This window comes from Numenius arquata, chromosome Z (genome assembly GCF_964106895.1).
Source record: "Numenius arquata chromosome Z, bNumArq3.hap1.1, whole genome shotgun sequence".
In the NCBI taxonomy this organism is placed as follows: domain Eukaryota; kingdom Metazoa; phylum Chordata; class Aves; order Charadriiformes; family Scolopacidae; genus Numenius; species Numenius arquata.
Window position 1 is genome coordinate 35,610,925 of NC_133616.1, and position 13,132 is coordinate 35,624,056.

The 13,132-nt window shown below is 37.1% G+C and overlaps 1 protein-coding gene across 1 annotated transcript in view; it reads left to right on the plus strand.

Annotated features, from left to right (window-relative positions):
- CCDC171 (coiled-coil domain containing 171) overlaps positions 1 to 13,132 on the plus strand; it is a 154,296-nt gene that overhangs the window by 14,655 nt on the left and 126,509 nt on the right. The window contains exon 7 of the mRNA XM_074166111.1: positions 3,294 to 3,440. Within this exon, the coding sequence (XP_074022212.1) occupies positions 3,294 to 3,440 (147 nt within the window). The remainder of the gene's footprint in view (positions 1 to 3,293; positions 3,441 to 13,132) is intronic.

Sequence of the window (13,132 nt, forward strand, 5' to 3'; positions counted from 1 at the left end):
CAAACCAACAGAAACATGATTCAGTTTTCATTTGAAGTTAATGTTTAAAAAAGTAAGGTTAGGTATAGGCTATGAAGAAACCTATTTTTAGATACAGTTTTCTCTTTTAAGTTGCCAGCTAAAGCAGGGTAAGAGTGGAGCTTTGGCTCTGAGTTCTGGCTTAGAGTAGGCTGAGATAGGTTGAGAAGGCTTTGGAATGGACTTGTCTTCTGTTTTGTGTCTTGTGGAAGGTGCATTCACTGAGTTTAATATTGTATGAAACAAACAATGTTGGAGAGGTACAGCCTCTCAAGTGCTGTTTGGCCTCAGATCAAAAGGAACAGTGGATTGCTTGGGACATTGTGTTTTCTGTCAATGGATGTATATTCAGAAGTAAAGGTGATCTGCAGAGGCAGGTGTTTGGTTGGTAAGTGTATTAAAGCTAGAGAATTGTTCACTCATAAAGTAAAAGTGATTCACTACTAGGTGTGGACTCCTAACCTGCTTTCGATAGTTGTATTTTCCCACTTTGCTTTCATAGCTGGTCTCTTGCCCATCGCCCTAGTTAGAGGTTTTATGTATAGTTATAAAATTCCAGCAAGTTAAAAATACATACATAAATGTTAAATATGGACTTTTCCAGCAAGTAAAAAATACATAAATAAAGGTTAAATATCGACTTGACTGCCTTAGTTGTTGTTAGAAAGCTTAATTGATTTAACCTTGGCACATAAATGTCAGAAGGATCTGGGTTTATAAATTATGACTCCTAATGTGTTCCAGTCTTCTGTGTTGTGTATTTGTAGGTCCATTTTTAATACTTTTATAGTTATTCTGAGTTATGAAATGAAAGCTAGATAACTGGATTTTATTTTGGTCTTAATATGTACATAGAAATGAGATTCTAAGCATATATGCAAATCTTGGTTGGAAAAGCTGCACTTCATGAACTGTAATTTTGAACTTGGCTGTGAAAATGCTGAGGTAGGCATGGAAATGAAGTCAGCTTAACCTACTGAAATGTATGTCTAAGATACAGAGGGAAAGTAGTCTTCTCCGCTTTCTAACAGGGTTTAGCGTGCTTTATCGGGTGTGCTTAGCATGCCAGCCGCTTCATAGTAAAAGATGCTGGAGTTCAATAGTTAGTGCAATAGCATCACCTTGTGGTTAGTCAGCATATAATATTCCTTCACAGAAGCACTGAGTTTTTCCTTAAGTTTACTAGGGAAATTGTATTGTTATGCATACTTTTAAAAAAAAAATTACCCATGTTTTTCATAAGCAGATATATATAGTAAGTGTGTATATGACACGCAGATATACATGTGTATACATATATATTTTTTTTTTACATGAGGAAATAAGTTTCTTTTTGAACCTTCTAAGTGCAGGTAACTGCTGGGGTAGTCTTGCACAGTTTCATAACAAATATGAAAAGTTTGGAGAATTCTTTAAAATTCTGAAATCCTGCAACTCATGATGCCTTTTTTAATAAACATGATGTTTTCATGTGAATTTTAGTCTGATTAATGTTAACTACATTTCCAGTATAAAATGATTTTAAGTCTTGATGTAGTGTTTTCCAGCAAACTGTGTAGTACTTACTTCATGCGTGCTTTTCCCATCTCACTTTTGTTAATATTTCTTCAGGTATGTCTTCCAGGTAAATATCTCTGTATCTTTCCAAAGTGGACAGAGTGAGAGTAGTTGTATATTTCTATAAAAATGGTTAAATTTTTTTATTAGCATGCTGGTGGGAAGAAACCTGTGCATTGGCTTGATATCACAGGCAAAGTTAGAGGATTACCTTAAATTTAGTCCATATCCAGGTATACTATTTTTGCAATATTTTGATTTACTGAGGTTTCAATTTTTTTCTTCACATGTGTTTCACATGCATACTCCTTGTTATCTTTTCAGAGGATGCCAAAAAATTGTGCTATAGTGCCTGTGCATGAAAGATGAGAGGAAATAAACTTAATTTTTTGAGTTACTAATTGGTTACAACTATAACTGTAGAAGAGTCATGATTCCCTTATTGTTGTGTTTGAGTGGCCAAAACTTTCTACATTCAACCTGGAGTAACTTCTAAAAATCGTTTCCCAAACTTTGGAAAAGACTCGTGTTTCTTTGTTCATGTATAAACATGGTTCTGTCAGACCTCAATCTTCCGAAGAATCATTCTATATGAATAATTCATTTTCTCCTCCTTCTCCTCCCTGCTCTGCAGATGCCTTATGATTAGTGATTTCTAGGAACAAGATTATGTAATGTAAGAGTAATACCAGAATTTGCAGACCAACTGATTTATTTCCACAAGATGTCTCTTGCCATGATGTTGAGTAGGACTAAATGAACAGGAGGACTTAGTGTAATCTTTCTGTGTTTTGCACAGAAAGTCATTTTAACAAATTTGGTCTCCAAAGGTCCTCCAACTAAATCACTGGATTTATAGCTTGCTTCTGATGCTAGTTACAGAAAAGCTTATTCCTGTCCACTAGACCAAAGTTATTCTTTTTGAGACTTCTGGGATCTCCAGCTTAAGCATGCGCTAGACTACTGGGGGTTCATTATTTGGCTACTTTCCTCTGAGCCTGGTGTGGTGTGAATGTGGATTTTGTAGCAGTGACTCCACAGAGCTGCTGAGTCCAGCAGTGTTAGTAATTATCCAAACCTGTAGCTTGGTTCAACTTCTGAACGCAGAAATTAAAGTGGGGAACAGCTTGGTTATTTTATTCTGGTTCATGTGGATAATTTTTTAAAGTAATTCAGCTTCTAGATGGAAGAAAGTCTTTTTCAGAAGAGCAGAAATGAATACTATTTAGTCTATGGGAGTAACTGTTTCTAAAAATGTCTGATGTGATTTTCAAGTTCTAACAATTAAAACCAGAACAAAATAGAACTTCTGTTCCTATGCATCGTTTCATTAAATGCACTTGGCTGTTTTCCTCTCCATCATTGCCATCGAGCCAGGAGAGAGAAAAGATAGGAAGAACAGCCTTGTACTCTTTAGAGAGTAAGATTTCCTGTGGGGAATTAGCTCTAATTTTAGTATTACCACGGAAGGTCATATTCATAGTGATTTTTTGAACCAACACATTTTACCTTGTGTCAAATAAAGAACATGTCTGCTGTTGGGTAAATGGTTCTGTTGATATGTGCTAGTATGTTAGATTTTAATGACCTGTTCTAATGCAGTCTTCATTCACAAAGTATTCCTCTTTTGAACTCTTTACCTTAGAAAAGTATAGTTTATACTTTAAAGTTTATCTTTATCTTAGTAAAAGTATCTCTTAATGCTTTATTTTTCCTAGGAGCAGAATAATGTACTGCAAAATATACGCAAGAAGATGAAAGATGCGGAGGTGGAACACACTGGCTGTGCTGAGCTGCTGAGGCGCCAGGCCAGTGAGCTTGAATACAGTGCTGAACGAGAGGAGCGACTTAAAAAAGAACTTGAAGTAAGGCTTTTTGACTATTGCGTTTAGTCTCAACAAGCACCAACACTGAGCAATTTCATTTAGAGGGATGGAACCTCCCAGTTAGGATGTGAGTTCTATGTACTGGATTAAAAAAATGTTGAACATCTGATTTGCAGAAAAGGTTGAACCAGCAAATGCCACTTAAACTGGGTGCCTGACTTTGTCTGACTGAGTCTGAGTCAAACACCAGACTGAGTCAAACACCAGACTGAGTCTGATGTTTGAACAGCAGGTGGGAAGAGTTTTAAGTGAGCGGGAAAACAAGGCTAACTTTACTTTAGGAAACCTGTACATTTTCCCTAACCTTTTAATTTGTCTGTCTTCCTATCTTTTTGGCAAGAACAGATTTTGAGAATTACTGAATTTGCAACGGAGAATCTGCTGGAGCTGAGAAAGTCACCAGATGTTGTCTTAGAGAGAATAGCATAGTGGAAGATCACAGTGGTGTTATGGCAGCCTTTTCCTATCTAGACTTAAATGCTACAGGTAGTTTTAGTTTGCCAGTGACACCAGTTGCTGCGAAGTCTCAGGTCTTTAAGACTAATGTCTTGTAAATGTGCACCTCTTACTAAACTGCTCGCTCTCTCCTAAGTTTCAACATTTTGTTTGTCTACTGATATGCTTTGTAGAAACTGTGTTATCTGTATGTACAGTCTGGACCAAGACTTTCTTGGTAGAACATTTGTCACTGCAGAAAAGCATAGCAACTGAATAATTCTTTATTCCGATGTAAGTTTTCTACCAAAGGCATCTTTAAATATTTTCTACAATGAATTTTAAAGAATTGGCACTTGCAGGATATTAGAATTCCTTAAAGGAATAAGTGACATACAGTGTTCAGCTGTGTTTGTTCTCTGTTATTTTTCCCTTAAAGGCAAAAGAGGTGTTTAAAGCATTGATTGCTAGGTAGGTAGAGCCCTGCATTAAAGATGGAGTACAAAAGAAAATTCCTACAGGGAAGATCAAAACTCATCAACTAAAGACACTGACTTATTGACCAACAAGGTAGACTTTTGTGCCCTCAGAGAGATCTACAGGAAATCTATGGTCAGGTATTGTGAGCTGCACATATTGGTCTAGGCAGAATTATTTTCAGTAGGAAAGTGCTGTGTACGGTGAAGTTCCAATAGCCCTTTTAAAAACAAAGATTTTTGCTTGGACAAGGACATCTTTTGTGACTTCATGGCTTTTAATATATTAATATAGGAATCATGGGCTGAAAGGAGGAGGAGCAAGGCAGCAAATTATTTATCTTTCTAAGTATTTTGTTTGGATGTACTCACCGTGTGTTAATTTTGAAATGAAGCACTCACTTCCTTGAAAATGTATAACTGCTATGCCCTGGAGATGGTTTTATCAGGCAATGCTATCTGTTAGCCACAATCATCTAAGATATTTTCATTGCTGCTTGATTTTTGTTAAATACTTTTAACTTACTGAATCTCTTAATTATGTTGTGAGACAACAACAATTCATATAACAGAAAAATCAATATTGTGATAACTTGTAATTATAACTATGTAAGCAGTGATTAAGGAAAGTATGTGATGAAACCTGTTGCCTTCAAAAGTTAAAGCAAATTAGCACAAGTCCCTCTGAATTAAAAAAAAAAAAAGGTTGAAGTTAGGCTGCAATGCATTTGCTTTAGTTGGGTTGCATCTCACTTTACCATCTCAAAAGCAATTTGCATGTGTGTGTTTGGAAGAGCACACAGTAATAACTTGCCCATTCTATACGTGAAGTCAAAGAGACGTTAACTAATGAGCATCTCTGAAAAATATCTTTATTCCTTAAGAAGCAAAAGCTCTAGATATTTTCAGCTTTCAATATTAATTACTGTAGACAGTATTGATTACTGTAGACTTCATATTGGTTAGTGAACTCAAACTCCAGTTCGTGACAACAGCATCATCTGCATCTTACAAGGTGCCAGTACTCTGCATCACTGCTTGTGAGGAAAAAATTGTTCTGCCTTTTCTATTTTCATGAAAGGCTGCAGGCGTTCTGAGGTTCAAAATTTACGTTAATAAAATGTATTATGAATTGTTCTTTCACCCATAATCCTCTCCCCCCTCAAAATATATACCAAGGAACAATTTAGTATTAACAGAGTTTAAACCTAATTGCAACCTTGCTTTGATTTATAAATTTGTCATTCCTCTTACTGTCTTACCTTCTGGAGCTCATTCAGGCAGAGGTGTTATCTGCCCTTCGTGCTGAAACAGAGTGGAAAGACGTCAGCCAAAGGGACCGTGTAAGCTGCTCTTCACCTCTATAGCTCAGTTATTGGAACTTTGGTCTTGGAGGCTGTAAGGGAAGAAAATGGGGGAGTGTTCAGGGACTGAGTTGTTGCATAAAGGAGGGGAAATGAGCACAATCTTCCCTTCTAATTGTGTTTGAAAGAAAGGACCCCTTTTAAAGGGGCATGCTGCATTCCCAAGTAGAAAGAAGTGTTTCTGTGAAGCCTGGAGATTGTTTGCATTTAAAGACATTGCTGTCAGTAGAATTTCCTCCTCTCTACCTTAGCAGTTGCTCCACTGGCATGCTAGCTTCTGTGGATCACATTCTTAGTTGCCAAATTCTTCCTGTGTATTGTGGAAGAGGCATTAAAGAAATTCACTAAAGCCTGGGCAGTAGTTTTCATTACATGTCAACATGTCAAAGTGTCCTTGTCTTTCTGCCCATCTGGTATTACTGTCACATAGTTCTGTGGTGTTCTACCCGTCAATTTAAAACTCCTCAATGTATGGGAATAAGTGTTACCCATGTTAGAAATATGGATACATTTCTGATAACTAGGCCTGTACTTCCAGCTGTGGTTAAATACAACTCTTATTTTTGCCTCTGATGTCAGTACTTGAGATAGATTTCCATGCAGATCTAAAAGCCTTAAAGTAGTACATGCCAGACAGAACAGTCTACATTTTTTCAAGAATTAGCCCTATATTTCTTTATCTCTCTTCATGTAATTTTTGGCTTATAGATTGAAATTTGGTTTTTGTGGGAAGATGGACATAGGACGCATGTCTGATTTCAATTTCCATGCAGGGTACTTTGTGTTAATGGGCATTTGGTTAGAAAATGTGTTTTTAAGTTCTTGATGGTGATGGCAAACTTCTTAAGGTGATTTGTGTGATGAGTAGTGTAATTCTAATTAAAAGGCAATCTTACAATCTTTTGTTAACACAATAGTTCTTGATAGGCAATGAGGATGAACTTTTTCACAAAGCTATTCCTTTACTACCCTCTGCTGGACATAAGGGAGAAGTCCATGAGAAAATATTTGTGTTTCAGTAATGAAAGGAAATGATAAATTTAGAGTCTTTTTCTTTTTGTACAATAGCACCTTTATGAAGAATTATATCTAGTAGACTATATTATAAAGAAAGGAAGGTGAAAAGTGTTACCTGCTTTTTTTTTTTTTTTAATTAGTCTGGTTTTCTCCTTCAGTCATTATTCTGAACATGGTCTAAAAGAGGACATTTCTAGTTTCTGGAACAGGAAATGAAGAGAATGGATAATGGCAAGTTTCTGTGAACTCTTCAGTTGAAAGATAGCTATTGATACGGTGTCTAGCCTGCTAGCTTTCCATTTTGTGGTGATACCAATGTGGTGTACTATTGCATGGACATGGACTCCTTCTGAAGTAGAACACATACTGTACCAGAAAAATTTAGACTGGCAACCTTATCATTCTGCCTAAGATTCAGTAGCCACACAAATCCTTGATGTATTTTTATTGAGCTTACCAAGGTATTAAAGTTTAGGATAATCGGTTTCCTGGAACCAGTGTCTTGTATTTTAGCCTTTAGCTCTGTTGCTCTGGAAAGATGATTTCTTGGGAAATATAGAGAAATTTGTATATAAAAATGGTGTTTCTTGTGATGTGTCTAGCTGCCAAAAAGCTGGGTGGGAAAGCTGTTTGACAAACAGTGGAGAAAAGGGGAATGTGAATTTTACCATGAGAAACAGAATTATTAGTTCATAAATTTCAAACTCTTTGTCTTGTTCACAGGAATGTAGTGATTTTCTATTGTTTGGTTTATGTGTTTGAGGCTGCCAACTCTTAGTAAGCTGGAGCTCTAGGTCTCTCAAAGTTTTTAAGCCTTTCTCGTGAGGTCTGAAAAATGTCCTGTAACTTGGTCCATTTTATTTCTGAGACTGAGTATGTGCCATATTTCTGAGACTTTGAGTTACCATTTAAAGACCATTCCTTTAGTTTTCATGTTGTCTTTCCTGCTCCCCTGCCTGTAAGTATATTTACCTTTTCATGTTCTGCTAAATGTGTCATCCTGTATTAGCCTAGTAATGCTGCTGTGATAGGAAGATGACTGCAAAGAAGACTAGAGTGGTGGTCCATCTCTATATTTGCAGAAGGTACATGTACACGGCAATAGTTTAAGGCTGTGGGTTATTAATTTTCTTACTATATCTCAGTCAGTGAAACATGAAACTTAGGTCCCAGCTATAAACAAAACAAACCCCTGAAACCTGCAGACCTGCTTTTTTTGTTTTTTTTTCCTCCTGGTTGTTATTAATTTCACAATGAACTGCTTGTAGTTCTCATAAACTCCAAGCTCCAAGCTGTGCGAGAGAGGACACATTCCTCAGCCAGTTAACAGTGCTACTGGTTAAACTTCAAGCTACTTGTCTTCTATGACTGCACACTTCTTGATGGTTTACACCTACTTAATCCTCTGCTTTCTAGTGTCTCCATAATGCACAACTGGCATGTAGGAATTCTAGCTGCTGTGACTATCTTTTATATCCTTGAAGTACTGCACTTTTCGTAATGGTATCTCTGTAGCGGCTCCGAAGTTCATCTTTCTTCAGTGGCAAGCTCAATGGACTTGCTCTCCGAGAGGAGCTTCCTCTTTATAATCTCCTGTGTCATATTATTCAAGTCCACTTTGAAGGCTGTTCACTCTTACCTCACTTTCAGACCAAAGCTGTTTGAATGCTGTCTTATGCAGCCCTCACCAGGAGTTCGTGACAAGTCACATGTTAATCTTGACTATGTGCATGTATAGAGTAAGAGTGTCAGTTCATGTAGTGTTAAGGGGTTTATCACCTACTGAGGATGAGAACCAAAAGGGACTTTTTTTTCCCTTCAATGTACTGTAGAAAGGTAGAGCAGTTCAGATGGGTTCGGCAACTGCAACTCGGTTGCAGATTGGAAAGGATTTGAACTTTATCCAAAGGCAAACAAACTCTATCGCTTTAGCAGTCCTAGTTTCCTAGTTGTTTTTACCTTTTTTTTTTTTTTTTAAACCTAAAGCTGAGCCTACGGCTTAACTTGTAGCCCACATGTCAGTGTAGTTGTTTACCCAGTGTTGTGCAGGTCAAATATGGCTCCTCTGTCAATGAGACATGTTACTCTAGACTTCATATACAGGAAACGTTTATAGTGAGGGTTGACCATACTGGGTCACGCTGAAAGAACATTTACTTCAGTGGTTAAGAATTGTTTGTAGTTAAGTAACTTTATAGTTACTAAAAGGTTGTTTATTATCCGAACAGGAGGTGGCTCCACCATACCATAGTCAGGAAGCATCAGCATTTCTAACACTAGGTGGAAGTGGTCAGCACATTACCCAACAATGTGTTCAGACCTGACCTCCTGATTTATGTTATGAGTCATAGGGAAGTGCTTTTAAGTAGGAAGAAGTAAGAGCTTAATCTGAACATGGAAGAGAACACAAACAGAGTGGGTGGCAGACTGTCCATATATGAGGTACATGTGTGTCCTTTTCACTTAAAACTTTATCTTGGCTGAGCATTTCACAAAGGGATTGAACCTCAGCCATGGGGAAGTGTAAGTATCCTGACAACTTGTTAGTAAAATGGAATGGAAAAATCTTTCAGAAGTGGTCTAAATAGAAGCAGAGAAGAGAAAAAATACTTCTATCTAAGCTTAGTAACTGTTCTCCTTTTTTGTTTTTTTCCTTGGTGTTTATCTGATAAAGGGTATTTTGATGTAAATGCATATGTCAAACAATTACATTTTCATGGCTGTGGCATTGCACAAATGTAGGATACTGAGTAACACTTTGAGTACGGAGTGCCCCAATATTCGCAAATATTGCAGTACTTAGAGCAAGTGTGAGGCACTGAGAAAAGTGGAAGCCTCTTTTTGGAGCCAGTTTGGAAGTAATTTGGTAGTATTGCAAGCTTAGCATGCAGGAAATGTCACCTAGAAACCACATTGGCATTGACATGCAACAGGACACTGGAAAAAGTGATGAACCTTAAGGGATTGGAGTAGCCTGATTGCCTGCAAGCTCTAAGGCTGGCATTGAAGTTTTCTTAGTCACTTCTATTTGCCATTTCTCAAAAGTACGATTCTTCGCTATCGTGGAAACAGATCCCAGATATTTTTGTTCTTTAAGTTAAGACTTAAATTGACTTGGCTTGAATATCTAAGGAAATTTTGGAGATTCAATGAGTTAGTGTGTGGTATCTTAAGATGTCTGCTTTCATATATCCGGTTAGGTGCACATGGAAGTAATGAGGAACTGAACTTTGTTGAATAACTGATGTTTTCAATGTTGGATAAGCAAACACTTTGTAACCACTGGAGAACCAACTTTTTGGATTCATCTTTGAGGTCGATCTCCGTCACTTGAACCTGATGAGAAGCTTTCCAAGCTAAACCAGAAAGTATTCCCATTTGACTCCCAGTTCAGAGGCTGTGGTCTGTATGTCTGTGGCCTGCAACCTTTCTCTATAACTTGTTTTCACACAACTTTCTAGACAGGCATTGTGTAAAGTTTTCAGACACATATGGTTCAGTAAGGATACTGATTCTTACCTTTCGTCTGATTCACAGAGGTTTGCCTGGCTAACATGATTCTGTTACTGGTGTCTTCCTGTTTGTCAGACAGGAACATGGAACTCCTTCCCTCACCCCATTTCTCCTTTTGGAATTGTTAGTATGGTGTTACAGGTTAGATTTCGAAGTGTGAAGTGAAGTGTGTGTAAGTATCAATAGAGCCTGTTTGAACTTTTACTAGCAAAATGGACAAGATTTTCTCTATAGTGGGTTTTTTTGCAGCCATGTTCTTCCCATGTAAATCTGAAGACAGCTTGGAATCCGGGTGCAACTTCTGTGGCTGATGTGCACTTAGATAAACAGCAATTCTAACATTCTTTTCCTTAGAGCAGTCTAAGCAAATCTGAATTTCTTTATATTTAAAAACTCTGTATTGCTTAGCAAGGCTTGTGTGGTAATTGCTGGTTAGATGCCTGTCATGAAGTTTTCATTTTCCTACTAATTTCCCACTGATTTGGTGGCATCTGACTTTTTTAATATTTACTAGATATATGGTGAACCATAAGCTTCAGCAATCAAATCATGGAATTCAGGGAAAAGAATATTCATTGCTCCACCAGAGACAGACAGCATCTGCATGGCTTCCTCAATTTACATATGTAAAGTTTTCTGCAAGCTCTTTTAAGCATCTAAATCTCTTCTGGGTAAGAGAGCTGCTTTTACTGGTCAGCTAACATTGAGGTTTACCTGTGTAATCTTACAAGACTTTTGAGGAGAACACAGTTCACTCTTCATCTTTGGCTTCTAGCAATACAAGAAATTAGTGGCAGTTCCTGTCAGGTCCCTGACAGTGACATGTCTTGAATGAAAATACATTTTTATTTCTCTCCCTAGGTCTTTGTTTTCTGAAGGTCCAGTGAACTAATTTAAACAAGGTTTTAAAAATCAAGATTGTAACAAACTATTGGTATGAAGCAAAGCTTTAAAGAATCAAACTCTAGAAGAAGATGAGCTATATAGGCAAGAATAGGGGGTTGAGATTCCTAACCTTGTGAAGAAACCCCAGTTTTGAACAAGTCAAATTTCTCATGCCTTTATATGGTAAGATGATACCTGTCAGATATTTTGATTTCTAGTTTCTATTTTCATTTCACTTTGTGTACTGTCTTGAATCTCTTTGAATACTTTCTATTGGATACCTGTTAGGTACATCTAGCTCTTCTTTAGTTGATGCCTAGGGTTCATACCTCTTTTACAGTAGACTAGACACACTGTCCTGCTCGTAATTAGGAGCCTGTTTCCCACATTCCAGAGATCATCAGGAATTTCTGTAGCTGAAACACTGGTTTTCTCAGTGCTTCTCTTTTTATAGGCATGCTAATTCTACAAGTGAATTCTTCAGTGACTTCTGACAACTCAAGCAAATGAACCATCTGCAAATATGTCTGGTTTTAAATGGAATTGCTCTTACTTCAGACAGCAAAAGAGTGATATGTAGGCACTTCTTTCAGGTGTCTGCTTGCTCCTGCCTCTCTTCCCTCATTGTCCCAGGATATTCTTAAGACTGAAGTTTCTATAATTCTGGGAATTTGTGTTTCCTTTCAGCCACTTCTCTTGTCATTGCAGTTAGTGTCCATCACGTTGGCTCAAGGAGATAGACTCTACTTTTAAAGAACTATACTGAGAACTGATGCCTATGAGCTCTATTTGGAATAATTTGATTGCTGCAGTTTTGCATTCTTGCAGATGCCCTCACTCATGCTGTTATTTATTCTTTCTGTTTTTATTTTTCTTCTTGGGATTGATGAAATCTAACACTTCAAGGGGACTATTTGAGTGGATAGGTTAACCATTTTGATAGTGTCTTGTGTCTCTTGTTTCAGCTGAAGAGAGGCTGAGATGAAAGCACTTTATACTTGGACTGGTGCTCAGGAAATAAAATAAGACTTAGAAGTCAAATGCAGAGCTTGTGAATTGGTAAATTATGCCTAAAAACTTTACTTGCAGAGTCACTTTTTTTTCCTTATTCCATTTCAGTGCTTGCTATGAGAATGGATACTTGAATAAACCAGCCAAAGACAGAAAAGCATTTTTGTTTTTGAGGGTATGCAGTAAAATATTCTCGATGAAGTTTCTATTTCTTCGTTTTATTTTTTAAAAACTATGTTTCTCACTCTAAATGTCGTGATAAGTACCTTCCTCACAGTTTCCTTTATTTTTCTTCTCAAACTGAAAATAGAATTATTTTCAGGCTGACTTCTTAAACATTATTAAAAAAAGAAATGAAATCCACATCACTTATATTTATTGCTCAGTGACTACTTTTACTAGGCTGGCAGTACTCTTGCGTAAAACTATCCTCTTGACAGATGTTGACCTGTTGGAGAATGCTAAGGAGTCCTTCCAAACTGAAGCAGGAGGTAGTTTACTAATTCTCTATTAAGGGCAAAGGGGAGTAGGAGCTGATGTTTGCAAGGAATAGTACTGTGAAGAGTCTAAATCAAGCTATTTTTGAGAATAATCTTTGCAATAGAGAAGTACACTGGCAGTGTTTGTGCAGGATTTATGAATTTTTTTGTATTAAGTACGTTAAGCAGATAAAACCCCTGAGAAAAGGCAAAAGTTTAAGCCTTTTGGCAGACCTGACTGTGCAGTAGGTTTGGTAAGCTCTGTGCAGTTGCTGCTTTTCTCTTTAGTAGGCATTCCATGGACATCAGTTTCAAGTGTCTTTCCTTTTGTGTGTGTGATTGTACAAACAAAGTTAAAATATATTGCCAAGAGCTTTTATTTTAACATCTGTTAATGTTTCTCTCTCTTCTTTTAAATGTTCAGAATCAAGATGCAGTCTCACATACTTGCTACTTTGTTTTAATTTTCCAAAATCAGTAACTTTGATTGT